The sequence below is a fragment of the Parasteatoda tepidariorum genome, chromosome 5 (genome assembly GCF_982258835.1).
Source record: "Parasteatoda tepidariorum strain Cologne lab strain chromosome 5, Ptep-v5.0, whole genome shotgun sequence".
NCBI classification, from domain to species: Eukaryota; Metazoa; Arthropoda; class Arachnida; order Araneae; family Theridiidae; genus Parasteatoda; species Parasteatoda tepidariorum.
In genome coordinates, this window is record NC_141759.1 from 21409677 (window position 1) to 21425384 (window position 15708).

Below are 15708 nucleotides of genomic sequence, written 5' to 3' on the forward strand. Positions count from 1 at the left end.
TTATTTTATAAGTTGTATATATTTGAAGCTTATACGCAGTAAATAAAACTTGTTATTTTTCTTAGTTATATATATATGTTAATGATCCTGAAAATTGTTAATGACTTATGTGATATGTTAATAAAATATGCTAATGAGCCAGAAAACTTTCTAATAATATTTTTCATATAAAACAAATATCTCCGCGGATAAAATATCTTTAACTTGTTAGAAAAAAAAAATATTTGTTCATAAAATTAATCCTTATCATCATGAATGATATTTCAATGATATGAATGATATTTCAGTAAGTTATCTCTTTCTGAAACTGAAATATAATTCATTTTAATAAATATTTGGGATATTAATTATGTCTTCATTCCAAGCAAAGAAACGTCAGGAAATAATAGATCACATGACTTGAAAGAAAAAAATCATATGTTATAGTGAAAGTAAGGCTCTTGTTTTTTTGAAGATAAAAACGTAGAAACGTGTTTTTTGAAAATGAAACGTAGTTCTTATGGAGCCTTTGCTCCCCCCCCCCCCCTATATGGATTGTGCATATTTACATTTCTTTACTTCTTTTCTAAATAAAATTAGAATAATAGAATAATAGATGATGTTAATATATATATATATATATATATATATATATATATATATATATATATATATATATATATATATATATATATATATATATATATATATATATATATATATATATATATATATATATATATATATATATATATATATATACTTGTTAAAATCGTCCTCGCAAAAAGTTTGCATGTCTGTTGCATGTACGTTATACGGGGAGACCAATTAAGAGTTAAAAACTACATAAATTTTTTTATATCAGAGTCAAAAAATAATCGAGATATTTTTTGATCCAACCACCTTTGAAAAGGTCAAAGGGTTTAGGAGGTCAAAAGATGAACTTAAATTTGAATTAAATGTAGGAGTATTGATGGAATAAAATAAGAAATAATAATACAAAAGGGAAATAAAAATATTGGGATAACGTTTTAATACCAAAAGGTACATTTGAGAGACGAACCAATTGGTTGCTGACAGTGTATAAATAATAAAATACAATTAACACTGAACACTGTACATTTATTTAAAAATTGACTTTCTTATTCAATACATTTAATTTTCAGAATTCAACAGAAGCTGGCTTAACAGTTCTTAGAGCGTATCAACGCCTGATTGTGATCATCTCCAACTGATGCATCGGAGAAGGTTGAGGATTCACATTTATGCAGAAACTTTTTTTTTGAAAGGAATAATTACAGCATTTGTAAGGAGAAAATCTGAAAAATAAAATGAAACTACATCAGATGCAGTATTTTAAATGTTTATATTGCAACTAAACTAAAGGAATTATTAATCAAAACAAATAACATCAATTGGTCGCATCAATCTATATTCCATTGCAAGTTAAGGAAAGACCATTGCTGCATATGATTTAAGTAATCATCCGTGACTGTATATAGTTCAGTTTTATTTCATAATCAAATTATAAAAAATATGCTTTTAAAACAATATAAAAGCTTTTCAAAGTTAAACACGTTAGTCATAAATTTAATTCGTGATGCCTTTTACGATATATATCATGGAATTATTAAAAAAAAAAAAAGGTTATAGTTTCGTAGTCTTATTGGAATTCTAGACGTGACGACAAATTTCGATAACAAAGAAGAAAATTCGTTCTTGAAAAGGAAACATTTATATGACGTTGAAAGAGCATTGTATTTGATTGGACCATTAAAAATAGCGCGTCTAATGCTGACATGCTCTTTACAAATCAAATGCGAGATTAGGAATTTTCACTTTTTTTTTTTGCTATAGAAGAAAATCGCAGGATAGAAACAATATTTATTATTCTTTCATCAGTTTCCTTAAATGTGAACAAAAAACGCATATTTGTTACAATTTGATATCATCTTTATTAATTCTTATTACTTGTTGATTGATTACTGTTGTTAACCGGTTAACGCCCAGTGTCATATATTTAGGACAGTTCCTTTTTTCAAAGACATTCATTGTGGTGGGAAACTTTTTTCAGGATTTTCATTTATCTGTGTGAATTAAAAGATTCACAGACACCACAATGATTTAGTTATTTCTTATTAGATCTAGAATTATAAGGAGCAAGTCTAGAATTAAATGCGAACAAAAAACGCATATTTGTTACAATTTGATATCATCTTTATTAATTCTTATTACTTGTTGATTGATTACTGTTGTTAACCGGTTAACGCCCAGTGTCATATATTTAGGACTGTTCCTTTTTTCAAAGACATTCATTGTGGTGGGAAACTTTTTTCAGGATTTTCATTTATCTGGGTGAATTAAAATATTCACAGATACCACAATGATTTAGTTATTTCTTATTAGATCTAGAATTATAAGGAGCAAGTCTAGAATTAAATGCGAACAAAAAACGCATATTTGTTACAATTTGATATCATCTTTATTAATTCTTATTACTTGTTGATTGATTACTGTTGTTAACCGGTTAACGCCCAGTGTCATATATTTAGGACTGTTCCTTTTTTCAAAGACATTCATTGTGGTGGGAAACTTTTTTCAGGATTTTCATTTATCTGGGTGAATTAAAAGATTCACAGATACCACAATGATTTAGTTATTTCTTATTAGATCTAGAATTATAAGGAGCAAGTCTAGAATTAAATGCGAACAAAAAACGCATATTTGTTACAATTTGATATCATCTTTATTAATTCTTATTACTTGTTGATTGATTACTGTTGTTAACCGGTTAACCCCCAGCGTCATATATTTAAGACAATTCATTTTTTCAAAGACATTCATTGTGGTGGGAAACTTTTTTCAGCATTTTCATTTATCTGTGTGAATTAAAAGATTCACAGATACCACAATGATTTAGTTATTTCTTATTAGATCTAGAATTATAAGGAGCAAGTCTAGAATTAATAAAAGCAACTCCATTGCCTGCTCACCTCATTGCTCAACCAAAACTGTTATAAAATTCCAGATGAATGGGATAGGGGCCGCTTCGCGGCCCAGGTGCCCAATAAAATCAGAACACTAGGACTAGAAGTCTAGAATTAAATGCGAACAAAAAACGCATATTTGTTACAATTTGATATCATCTTTATTAATTCTTATTACTTGTTGATTGATTACTGTTGTTAACCGGTTAACCCCCAGCGTCATATATTTAAGACAATTCATTTTTTCAAAGACATTCATTGTGGTGGGAAACTTTTTTCAGCATTTTCATTTATCTGTGTGAATTAAAAGATTCACAGATACCACAATGATTTAGTTACTTCTTAGATCTAGAATTCTAAGAAGCAAGTACTTTTATATCTATCATAGACTTTTTAAATGCCCTAAAAGTAGAAAAAACGATTAATTTCGATAATATATTATACCACTTTTTCCATAAAACCACTTTTTATATCATTTCAATATATTAATTCGGGACAAAACGGGTTAATAAGAAAGCAATTAAAAAGAAGACTGTGCAACAACGTTTAAAGACTTACAATGTTGAAATACTTCCGGGCTGGGAGCTTAGCATCCATTTGGCGAGCACTGAGATGCCAACAAATGGGGTTTTTTTTAACTTGCGACAGAGTATAGGTATATTTAATGTAACCACGTAAACTATGCGTTTTTTAGGTATTGTTTTCGGTGTATTTTTTGTGGCTGAGTTGAAAAAGACCAATTTCGGGATAATCAAACTGTTATCTAGTGTAGAAGTTATAATCGTTTAATGTACAATTTTGTTCTTGTACCTATTTAATTATCTGAAATTTCTATATGAATTAAATAATATTAGTTCCCTATATAGTTTTTTTCCTTTTTTTACGTTGAATCAAATGTGACTATAAAACGAATAGTTTATATGTTGAAAGCGATTTTATCTATAAAAAGTGCTACTTTTGACCTGTACAGTGAAGAAAAAACGGACTTCACTGAATAACTTTTGATCTAATGAACGGATTTTCACTTTCTAGGACTCATTATCAATGGTTCGAGTAGGTGATCTCAAATATGCTAATTAATTAGTGCAGATGATATTTTAAGTTACGAAATCAGACACAAAAACATACTTTATCTAAATGAGCATACTTTTTTTCAACAAATTCAGATTTCTGACTCCCAAAATGTAAGGGATAGCTGCAAACTGGGAAATATAGTCCCCGTAGTCTGATCAGGAGAACTATCCCATAATTTGGACTCCTTAATTTAATTTTACCTCTTGCGTAGTTTGTCATATGTCTAGATCTTTTTAAGCGAATTTATAAATTTTTGCACCACAATTATGAAAATTCATTTAGTTAAGATAATTCAACGCAAAAAATAAGTTTTAGTAAATATTTATTATTTTTTATTATTTTCTTTAATAATAGTGAATAAAATTTTGAAGTCAGGTACACAATTTTTTACATCACTTAAAGTACGTAATTTTGCGAAAAATATAACAATAATACGATAAAAATATAATAAAAATATGATAATAATAATGTAAAATTGGAGCGAAAAATCGATTGAATAATTTCTGAAAATCGAATTTTAAACATATTCTTTTAAAAAGTTGATTTCTTAGGAAATACTTTACCGATTTCGCTTAAATTTTGTACTCTACAATGTAAAATTACATACTTTAAAATAATGTTAAAAATTGTATACCCAAAAATTCAAATTTTTTTCAACTATTGTTAAATAAAATAAACAAAATAAATAAATATATACTAAAATTTATTTATTTATTTCATGGAATTATCGTTGAATAAACGAATTTTTAATTGTCTGCAAAGAATTTTCAATTCGCTTTAAAAGTTCTCGAGATAGGGAAAAATATGTTAAAAGTAAAATTAACATTAAGGAGTCCAAACTATGGATCGCTTTCCTGTCCAAACTACGGGGACCATATTTCCCAGATCGCGACTACCCCAATAGTTTGGGGGTCGAATTCGAATCCATCTGGAAAAAAAGGTATGTTAATCCAGAAAAAATATGTTTTTGTATCTGATTTTGTAACTTAAAATATTGTCTGCACTAATTAATTAGCATATTTGTGGTCGCCCTCTTGAACCATTAAGAATGAGCGCGATCATTAGATCAAAATTGTACATTCATACGCATCAAAAGTACTTTTTAATACACAAAACCTCCTCATAACTTTAAAACTATTGGTTAAATTAACTCCTGTATAGTTTTATTCGATTAAGCCCTCAAAAAATGATAATTAAGAATACCTCACTTCTTTAAATCACAATGCCAGCTTCAAAACTGTATTTTTATTTATTTATTATTATTTTTTGGTACAGAAAACCCTCATGACTTATAAACTATTAGCTGTATGGTTTATAGGGATTGGCCGTATTCAATTCAGCATGAAAATATACTTTAGGAACACAACCTCAAGTACCTAAGAGAAATTTTATTCTGTCTCTTAAAATGGTAGCGTTCAGAAGAGACTTCCGAGTCATTATTTATAAGTACGTAACAAAACTGTCGATGAATAATAATCTTGGATATTAATTTTTTAAAAAAAGACGTATTTACTGGACTAGAAATATTGAAGGCCGAAGATATTGGGGGGTTTATGTCTTGATAATTGGACCGTGAAAATTGATGTTACTAAAACGGATAGACTTTTCGCTTTCATATCTTTTTCTTTAAAGCCAATTTGATTGATGATAGATTAGATGAAAGACAAAAGTTACATTAAACAAGGTGACATGATATATATCTTCCTGGGAGGACAAAAGACTCGGATGTTGTCAGAAACTGCAGATCATGTTTAGAATCATGTTTAAGTGCCAAAAATAAACAATGGGAGAGAGGAAAAATCAAAATATTAATTACAAAATCTTCCATTTTTTTTAAGAAATCAATCAAAACTCTTATCTTATTCTATGAAATACTATGTATGTTGTCATGAAATCGAGGACATTTTTTTTTCCCACACTGACGACAGCAAGATGAAATAAACTGAGCTATAAGCTGGGAAGGAACGAGTGAGCAAAGTGTTAACCTTTTCGGGACAGGCGAGTCAAATGTATCCGTACGGAATCAGAATCAGGATGGAAAAAAATAAATTGGTTGTTTAAATTTGGTCATGGTTTCTTTTTTATAATTTGACCATCTTATTTTTGCTTTCACTTTAATTGAACATATCTAATGAATGATAATTCAAAGTGTAACTATATAATTTTTATTTTTAATTAAGTAGGGGTTTAAAGTAAATCAAACTATTATTACCTCCCCCCCCCCCAAATTAACTGCTATAGAAATATTTTGCCTACCAGTTTTTTTTTTCCAACTAGATTATCGCCACCCTGAGAATTCATGTATAACTCACCAGTCTCGAATAGGTTAAAAGCAGGACTGCCAACTTCCTACCGTTTTTGTAAAAATTTATTCCAAGTTTATGTTTTTAATGCATTTTTTATTCATGTTGAACTTATTTTCGGCACCAGTATATATTAGTGATTTAAAAGCTCAGTTGCAACGCTACCGCTTTCATGGTGATGCTTTTAAAATGTTGTTGACAAAAATACTGAAAATTCTGAGAGTTTTTTATTTTTTTATTTTCTACCACTGTATAAAATATTTTGCTGACGTAAAATAACCTCAGTGAACTGATCATGGTTAGAGTCCCCTTGCCGTCAGGCTAACCTTGGGAGGTTTTCTTGGTTTTTCTCTCTATGGAGCGCTAGTGCAGGTTAGTTCCTTCAAAAAGTCTTTAACGAAGGTAAATTTTTCCCAATGTTTGATCTAGGAATTCCTTGACTTCTGGATTGGGTTCAAAATTTCAATTCAATGGGAATATCCGGAGCTGAACATGACTAGTCATAAAACCAGTTGTTCAACGACGGTTATAAAATAGTAGAAAGAACTTGGAACCATATAAAGACAATAAGACGCATTAAAAATTTATAAAATAAATCATGAATCAATAAATAGGTGTTAAAAACTTTGGAACAATATGTAGCAAATAGCTTTAGACTACAATTTCGTTCTTACTTTACTTTGACAGACACTAATTACAAACTAAGAAATTTTATGACGTAGCCAAAACTTTTTATTATATAGTACATAAAATAATAGAAAAAAGCGCCTTATCGTCATTATCATTGTAAAGGCGTCCATCATAAACTTTATCAATTGGCCCATACCTTTTTAGTCTAATCTTTCCATATGATACATATCTCCAATGAGTCTTTCAATGGGAATATCGCCGATGGTATCCTTGAAGAACAGTTTCTCGACTGCTTGAGAACTCACAGCCCTCAGGCATGGAATCAACAGGAGAAGTCTCCCGAAACGAGTTGGCTGTCGAGGATATTTGTGACGTACATAATCTCCCAGAATGCACTGAGCCTGGTCCTGGAGCATTTCCACAGGATGCACATCACACAAGCCGACAGTTTCTAAAACAAAAAATCTCCAATCAAGAAAATTTAAAAAATTTTAGGAACATTAATTTTTAAACCATACATGGCATTTTTATTAATGTTCTACGTATTGGTTTAATGTCAACTTTTATTCTCATCAAAGAAGTTTTTTAAAGGCTGTTTTTTGAGGGCTCCGCCGTAATATGAAAGGATGCTTTTTTTGCACAGTGCATTCAATTCGGCACTATCGTGTTTTAAATCAAGTGCTTAGAAATGTAGACAAAATTAATAAAAATGCTGAAAGCTTTAGCTTTTAATTGGGTACCCCTCTATTAAACATTTTGCAAAAAAGCGAGTACTTGGCAGCACTGCAGTTGCTTCCACTTTCTAAGTCTCTTAAGAACCATATGAACTCTGCCGGGGAGACATCGAACAGTTAAAACAGTAAAAATCTATTAATGGGGATTAAAAAAAATTAGCTACTTTTCCAAGTATATCTCTTTTAGTTTAGTATTGAAAGTGATAGCAAGTAATATTATCGTTAAGTCTATCGAAAAATTCTGTTTGCAAAAAAGACACGCCCAATTATGCAAGTATACAAGAAAAAAAGGTTCCTTTATCTAAAAATAAATGGGGCAAGGCATTTATTCTTAAATGTATATTTAAGATGTACTGCTTGGTTCTGTCGGATACGTACGTTTCAAGTTTGAATATCTATGCACATGCTCTTTCACGCTATAGATACTGTATCTCTTTACGATAGTACATTGCCATTGAGTCAAAGGATAAGTACCCAACCACTTTATTTTATAAAAGATCCTTTTGCATAATTATAAAAGAAATGTACATTCGCGGACTGGACCTTAAGATATATTGAATATAACTTTCAATGAATTAAGCTAAAACCACTATTTAATCGTAGTTTAATAATTTGTAGACCAACTTGGGAATCTGGTAAAATGTGTGACTAAATTACCATAAAACAGCTATTTGTGAGCCCATTTTGATGCAATTTTGGACAATATTAAAAATGTGAAATAACATTAAAACAAAGTAAGTTAGAAAAAATAATAGTACTAGCTCAAAGGAGCACGAACAGCAAGTTTAGAATTGGGAGGTCACGGGATATGATGACGTTTCCGTTATGGATGATTCTGCAATCTTTATGGTGTGCCCTATCGTCCACTTCAAGTTAGAATGTACTATATTTTGTACTGACCACTTACCAGGTCTGAAGAGGACTATAGCCTTCAAGCAGCTGCACTCTGTTGCATCTGGAGAGAGCTGGCGAAACCTCCGCATGACCTCCTGAACGTAGTGCATGTCCACCATATGCGCAGTCTCCTCACTCTTCTGTTCCGCTGAAGCCCTGGTCAGTGCCAGAGGAGGTCTGGGCAGTGTTCCCAACAAGTCTAGAGTGACTGACCATTGGGCCATATTTAGAAGATACAGGTCCTTCCAGGACTCTTCTAAGAGAATGACCTGAAAAATGACACAAGAAGACAATGTTGAAAAGCATACAACAGAAGTCGTAGCTCTCCTGTTAAATCAAAACACTGATTTAATAAGAATTATAATTAATGAAAAAATATTATATTTTTATTAATTATAATTTTTTTTAAAGGATTGGTACATTTGTGACCATTACAAGCAATTCGATATTTCTGTATACAAGAAAGTTGAACTAAATTAAATTAGTAGCGAAAATTAGAAAATCAGAATAATAAATCTTCTTAAAATACTTCTCAAAACATGCTTTATAAAAGCTCCATGATTTTTAAGGACTGATTTTCTTACAAAGATTCTACTAAGTTATTCTTTCTTTTTCTCTTCTTCCTGTCTTTTTTTTTAAAGAAAATATGTAAGCATGATTATGTTTACAAGTGAGCTCCAAGTACAAATGCATGCCACTGGAGACTTTGGAACCATTCTTCAAAAACGAAATCCAATGGCGCACGAGTACAAGTGCATAATAGCGGCGACTTTTCGATCACTCTTCGGAAACTTAAATAAAGGACGCTCAAGTACAACTTAAGGTCCACTCTTCAAGACTTTGAGTTCATTAATGGAAAAGTGATTCCAACAATATACGAGAACAGGTGCATAGAAACAGCGACTTAGATATCACTTTACAAAAACTGAATACAACACAAATGCATAAGCAACAATTTTAAGCTTACTCTTCAAAACGGAATCCAATGACGCACGAGTGCATGATACCGGCCACTTTCAGATTACTCTTCGGAGACAGAAATCAATGACGCGCAATTAAAACTTTAAGACCACTCTTCAAAACGGAATCAAATGACACACAAGTGCAAGTGCATGATAGCGGCCACTTTCAGATTACTCTTCGGAGACAGAAATCAATGACGCGCAATTAAAACTTTAAGACCACTCTTCAAAACGGAATCAAATGACACACAAGTGCAAGTGCATGATAGCGGCCACTTTCAGATTACTCTTCGGCGACAGAAATCAATGACGCGCAATTAAAACTTTAAGACCACTCTTCAAAACGGAATCAAATGACACACAAGTGCAAGTGCATGATAGCGGCCACTTTCAGATTACTCTTCGGAGACAGAAATCAATGACGCGCAATTAAAACTTTAAGACCACTCTTCAAAACGGAATCAAATGACACACAAGTGCAAGTGCATGATAGCAGCCACTTTCAGATTACTCTTCGGCGACAGAAATCAATGACGCGCAATTAAAACTTTAAGATCACTCTTCAAAACGGAATCTAATGACACACAAGTGCAAGTGCATGAAAGCGGCGACTTTTCGATCGCTTTTCGGGAACTGAAATCAAAGACGCATAAGTACAAGTGCCTGCTAACAGCGACTTCAAGGTCACACTTCGAAACCTGAATCCTATGACGCACAAGTACATAAAAACAGCTACTTTGTACTAAATTATCAGAAACTGAATCCACTGATGCACAAGTGTATGAAGGCAGCGAGTTTAAGCTTACTCTTCAAAAACTGAATTTAATCACTTGCATGTGACTTCGGGATTACTCTTCGAAGTCTGAACCCAGGGTAACGAAGTCTGAACCCAGGGTAACGAAATCTGAAACCAGGGAACTAATACGCTTAAAATCAAATTCCAAAGAAGTAATTTGTAATTTTTATTCGTATGTTTTTTTTTTCTTTTTCTAAATCAAATGCAGATGGGGAAACATCTGTGTTAGTTACTTCGCTCGTTTTTCCTTACTGGCTGACATTTATAGATAAAAAATACGAAATAGCTTTGATATATATAAAAGAAATGCTGAAAAAAAAGCAAATTCAAACAAGGCTAAATCTAGTATGCGACATTAAAAATTGTATGATAATACTGTTAATTAATAAACGAAATTTGTTTAACAATTAGGATTTAAAAGATGGGGTCTTAACAGACAAGCAGAAATTGCCTTTTTTTTTTTTAAAGATACTTTTATGTTATAATAAGTGCCCAAATGGCAAACTTAAAACAAATGTTTTTAATTTCCAAATCGTCCCTTAACAATTGAAAAATTTTAATTAAACCTTAGTGTTTGATAATATAAATATTCGGAGAGAAAGAAAACGTTGAGCTCGCTGTCGAATGTATTTTGCATCACTTACTCGTCGAGATTGTCTAAGAAAAACATTTTGTCGCATAAATAACATAAAAAAAGGGGGGAGGGTTTTAATTTTAAAACCATCAAATATGATAGACAAAAGGCTACGCTAAAAATAAAAACACCTGCATAGGCAAATATGATTAAACAAAGTTTGCATCGTTTCGAAATCCCCCACTCAACAAACGCCGAGACGGCGAATTTAGACGCTAATCTTTCACAAATGTTGTACAATTAACTGAAAGGAGCAAACTTACACGCTGAAGGCGATGAATTTAAATTGAATTGATAGCCGAACCGTGGGAGACGATAAAAAACGTTCTAAGAAATTCTAAGAAGGATTGTAAAAGTAGCTGGAGAAAAAAATAAAAAAAGAGGTATAAAAAACACTAATCCTGACAAAACAGAGTCGGTACGGTTGCAGTGAAAATTCTTTAATCCATCGTATGTTTTTCGACACAGAAGCAAAAAGTGTTTTTTTTTTCCTTCTTTTAAATGTATCAGTGAGGGACAAGGGAATTTTTTTTTTACTTAAATTTTTTACAGCCCGGCTTTCAACATGTCGTTTTTTTTTTTCCGATTGAACAATTTCTACAAGAATTTTCGTTAGGTGTTGTAACAAAAAAAAAACTCACTTTAAGATTAGTGTTTTTTAAAGAGAGTTAATTAATTTCTTTGTAACGTTGGGTCAAAAAAAGTTACTTCCCTTTTTTTAAAAAAATTTTATTTTTCTTCCCTAGTTGTTCGAATGGAATTTAAAGAATGTTAAGTCTGGGGAAAATTTATTATTGCAAATTTAATTGATAACGATTTTAAAATATATTTAAAAGAAATTCTAAAGCCCTTTCACTGAAACTATTGCATTCTTTATAAAGGGATTCACATATACATATGGGTATGCAACGCTACTTTGTCAAAAGAATTAGTTTTATAAACATTATGTAAATAAATGAAATGGGTTTTATTCAATGTCAATACATTGTATGATTTAAAAATATAGATTTGAATCAAATTATGCCAAATTATTTTAAATTCAAATTATATTATTAAATGTAACATCCTTTTATAATTTATTTTCGTCAAAAAAAATTTTAAAATTGATTTTTTTTTCAAAAAGCATAGTAAAATATAGCATTTAAATTTTACTGAGTTTTAATCTATTTTATATATTATATTGGTTGAAGTATTAAGATATTGTATTTTAATATTCACTTACGAAGATGTCTTAAATATCGCTATATCTTTGTTTATTTTTTGAATAAACCATTTGCATACCTGCCAACTTTTACGCATTTGGCGTAAAATTTCATTTCTATATTTAAAGTGGTTGTAAAATGTATGCTTTCTCTATATTCCTTGCATTTATAAACTTAATTGAAAATCTTTTTGACCACCACTATTTTTATAAAAATGAAGCATATATATTAATATGCAATATTGCTGTAGTACTCCGCTAAATACAACTATGTTTCAGCACAGAATTGTAATTTGAATTCTATTTTACTATCACTGGGGAAAATCTTCTTAGAAAGGATTCAAAGTTGGCAGGTATGCATTTGTACTTGTACAATATTACATGCTTCCGTTTAGCAGGAATAGGAATCATGGTAGTCTAACTCAGCTATACTAAGCACAATAATATAACCGATGGAAAAAAAGAGAAAACTTTAGCTTTCAGATTTATTTAGCAAAGCATTTTTCCCCCTCTGCCAACCTGTGTAAACCTTTCGTCAATTCAGGCATTTACAAGGCAGATTTGTTGGCCACTCTTTCAGAAGCACCCTATTAGGGGAGCCAACGATGCTCCCAGTGAAAGGAGAGATAGTACGGAGAATGAAACAACATCCATGTCATGCCCGGGATTCGAACCCTGAACCTTCCTGATGCAATGCCAGCTCCCTGACCCTTACACAGTCCGATCGACCCTTTAGCAAAACAAAATCATGCAGCTTTCTCCAGCAATAATGCTTTCATTTGTTATTCAGCATATTATTGAATTTGTGAAAATAAATAAATAAGAAAAATATGGAATGTAAAAGGAATTTTGTACTAGACTTCATTTTACAGATGTATTCCGTTAAAAAAAATTTCATAACTGTCATAAGAGTTGAGGAAGCGAAACATTCACCAAGGGTTCAAAACTAGAAATGATCTTCTTAAAAATAAAATTTAAAAAAAAAAAAAAAAAAAAAAAAAAAAAACAGAATTATTTTTTTTTTTTTTAGTTGCAATTTATTTTTAAAAGAAAATTTATATCAGTATTAAAACTTGCAAACTCTGTGTAATATTTTAATTTACATATGGCAATACACAATACAATAAACGAAATTTGTGTGTCATTTGATTTAACACGTTGAATGCCATGGGGGCCACTTGTTACCGGCACTGAGTTTGTTCGTAGCACCACGGTGATCACCGGTGACCGATGAAGCCAAGATTATTAGAAACACATAATTCGAGTAAATTTTTATTTTTTTATATTAATACCCTTACTAAAATTGTTTGAAGAAATTATGCAATATAAAACACACAAAAATAGTTTTATTTATATACACAGAGGTGCCAACTTACTCCCGACAGCGAATAAATATTTTCAAGTGGTAGTTTATTAATTGTGTTTCTTGGTTTATTAAATTCAATTGAGTAGATTTTTATCCACCACTATTTCTAAACAATTCATGTGCAAAATCTGCCTAATATTTGCAAATTTAGATAGTAGTTATTTGCAGTTTGGCCAGACGGGCAAGCCATGTAAAATTAGGTGGCATTCAACGTGTTAAACATAATTTGCTCACCATTCAGGGTTGAAAGTCCATATACATTAAGACGGAAAAGAGTAAAAACTGGCAACAAATAAATTTTATTTTTAGCTTCTTTTCGGGAATATCCATTACTACGATGAACATTTAGATGAACATTACTACGATGAAAAATTAGAAAAAAATTCTGAAAACATAAATTTTTGATTACAAGCCGATTAAAAAAAAATCTTAATAGAAAACGATGCAGCTCCGCTTGGGGCATCTCAAAAATAAAAACGTTAACTCAAACAAGATGCATTAAATTTTTTGCCATATCACCTTATCATAATATATTTTTCAACAGAAGAATTATCTCATGATATTTCATAACTGTCACCTTTTTCCATTCGGAACCCATTAGCGATTCCCCTCGCCATGCGGAGAGAAGTTATTCTTTCCACCGCCAAAACATAATATATTCAGTGCTTTCGTTTCATATTCAATTACGTCTTGGCTACGGAATATTTTCCACACTTAAGGAAAATGCTTATAACAATCGTCCACTTCGTTTTAAGTAATAAAAAGAAACAACATTCCATTTGCATTTTCAAAGCGAGAAAATGGTAAAAATGTATGACTGAATGCATAAAAAATAAGCGCCAAGTACTTAACGCCAAGCACGATATTTGACTACGGGGTGAAATGGCATCGAAAGCTGATTCGTGCATTTTTAAAAATACAAAAAGCGCATGCATTTGAATGAACAAGGCTTAGCACGGCACTTCATTCATATTTTGAAAAATTAAATAACACTCTCTGATAATCAGGGCTAATATATGGATGTTAATTGCATTATTTTATATTTTTAGCATTCTAGTAGCCTTTGTTTTCTTTTATAAGGAAATTTTTTTTTTCGTAATTTTTTGGTCAGTTTTTAAAATTTTCGGTCATTTTTATAATTTCTTGGTCCTTTTTCACATTTGTTTTGGCTATTTCCTATTCTATTTATTTATATATCTTTTCCCTATTAAGTCATTTTTTGACAGTTGAAAGGATTTCGAGTGCAAAGGGTTAATCTAATATTTTGAATTAAATATTAGCCATCGGCAGTTAGAAGTAAATTGGGTTGGTTATCAAACAGTATCATGCTGACTCCGGCTAAATACGACATTCGTTCACACACGTCATCATTTAAATTACGGCTCAATACAGAGCTCGTACACACTGGTCATCATATAAATACCGGCTCAATGCAGCTCTCGTACACACTGGTCATTATGTAAACGAGAGGGTTAAGTATTTTTTCTCTATTTTACGTCAGATTTCTGTTTTAGTTTTTAATTGTCTATGAAATATTTTACAAAAAGCGTAGTAGTAGGCAGTGTACGGTTTAAGGTGTACTCACTGGGTGTTCACGTATGTGATTTTAAGTATTAATGTGGAATGTTTTATCATAAACTTCTTAAAAAAACAAAATATATTTCTTGATACATCACTTAAATTATTTCATCTATCCATTGTGAGCATTGTAGTTATGTTGTTGTCTTAAAGAAAATAATTGTTAAAAGTGAAACTGTTATCTAACTAGTTGGCAACTCTTCCGGATTTTCCCGAAGACTTCATTTTTACATTTAAAGTGGTGAAAATATTTTAGCTAAAAGGTTAAAATCTTATTTTTCTCAGCTTCTAATTTAATAAAAAAGATACAAAAATCGATTTTGTTACTAGATAAGTATACTTCGTAAAAGTAGTGCTGAACCTGAATTAATAAAAATAAATTTTATTTTCTAACTTTTTCTATCACTTTAAAAAAATTTTGAGCACGCTACGAGCCCTGCATTAGTGGGGCTGTAAACTTTCCACGTTTTGGGGTTAAAATTTCCTCTAGTGGTAACTAAGTTTATGTTTCAGTGTATTATTCTTTGTTTTTGAAATTTGTATTTAAATTATTTTCCACACCATCACGAG

General features: G+C 30.9%; 1 protein-coding gene across 1 annotated transcript in view; it reads right to left on the reverse strand.

Annotated features, from left to right (window-relative positions):
- Positions 1–1080: 1080 nt before the first annotated feature.
- The window catches only part of LOC107439966 (nuclear receptor dissatisfaction), a 90708-nt gene continuing 76080 nt past the window's right edge, over positions 1081–15708 (reverse strand). Inside the window, 3 exon segments of the mRNA XM_016052725.4 lie at positions 1081–1298; positions 7170–7424; positions 8615–8870. Coding sequence (XP_015908211.2) covers positions 7174–7424; positions 8615–8870 — 507 coding nt within the window. The 3' untranslated portion in view covers positions 1081–1298; positions 7170–7173.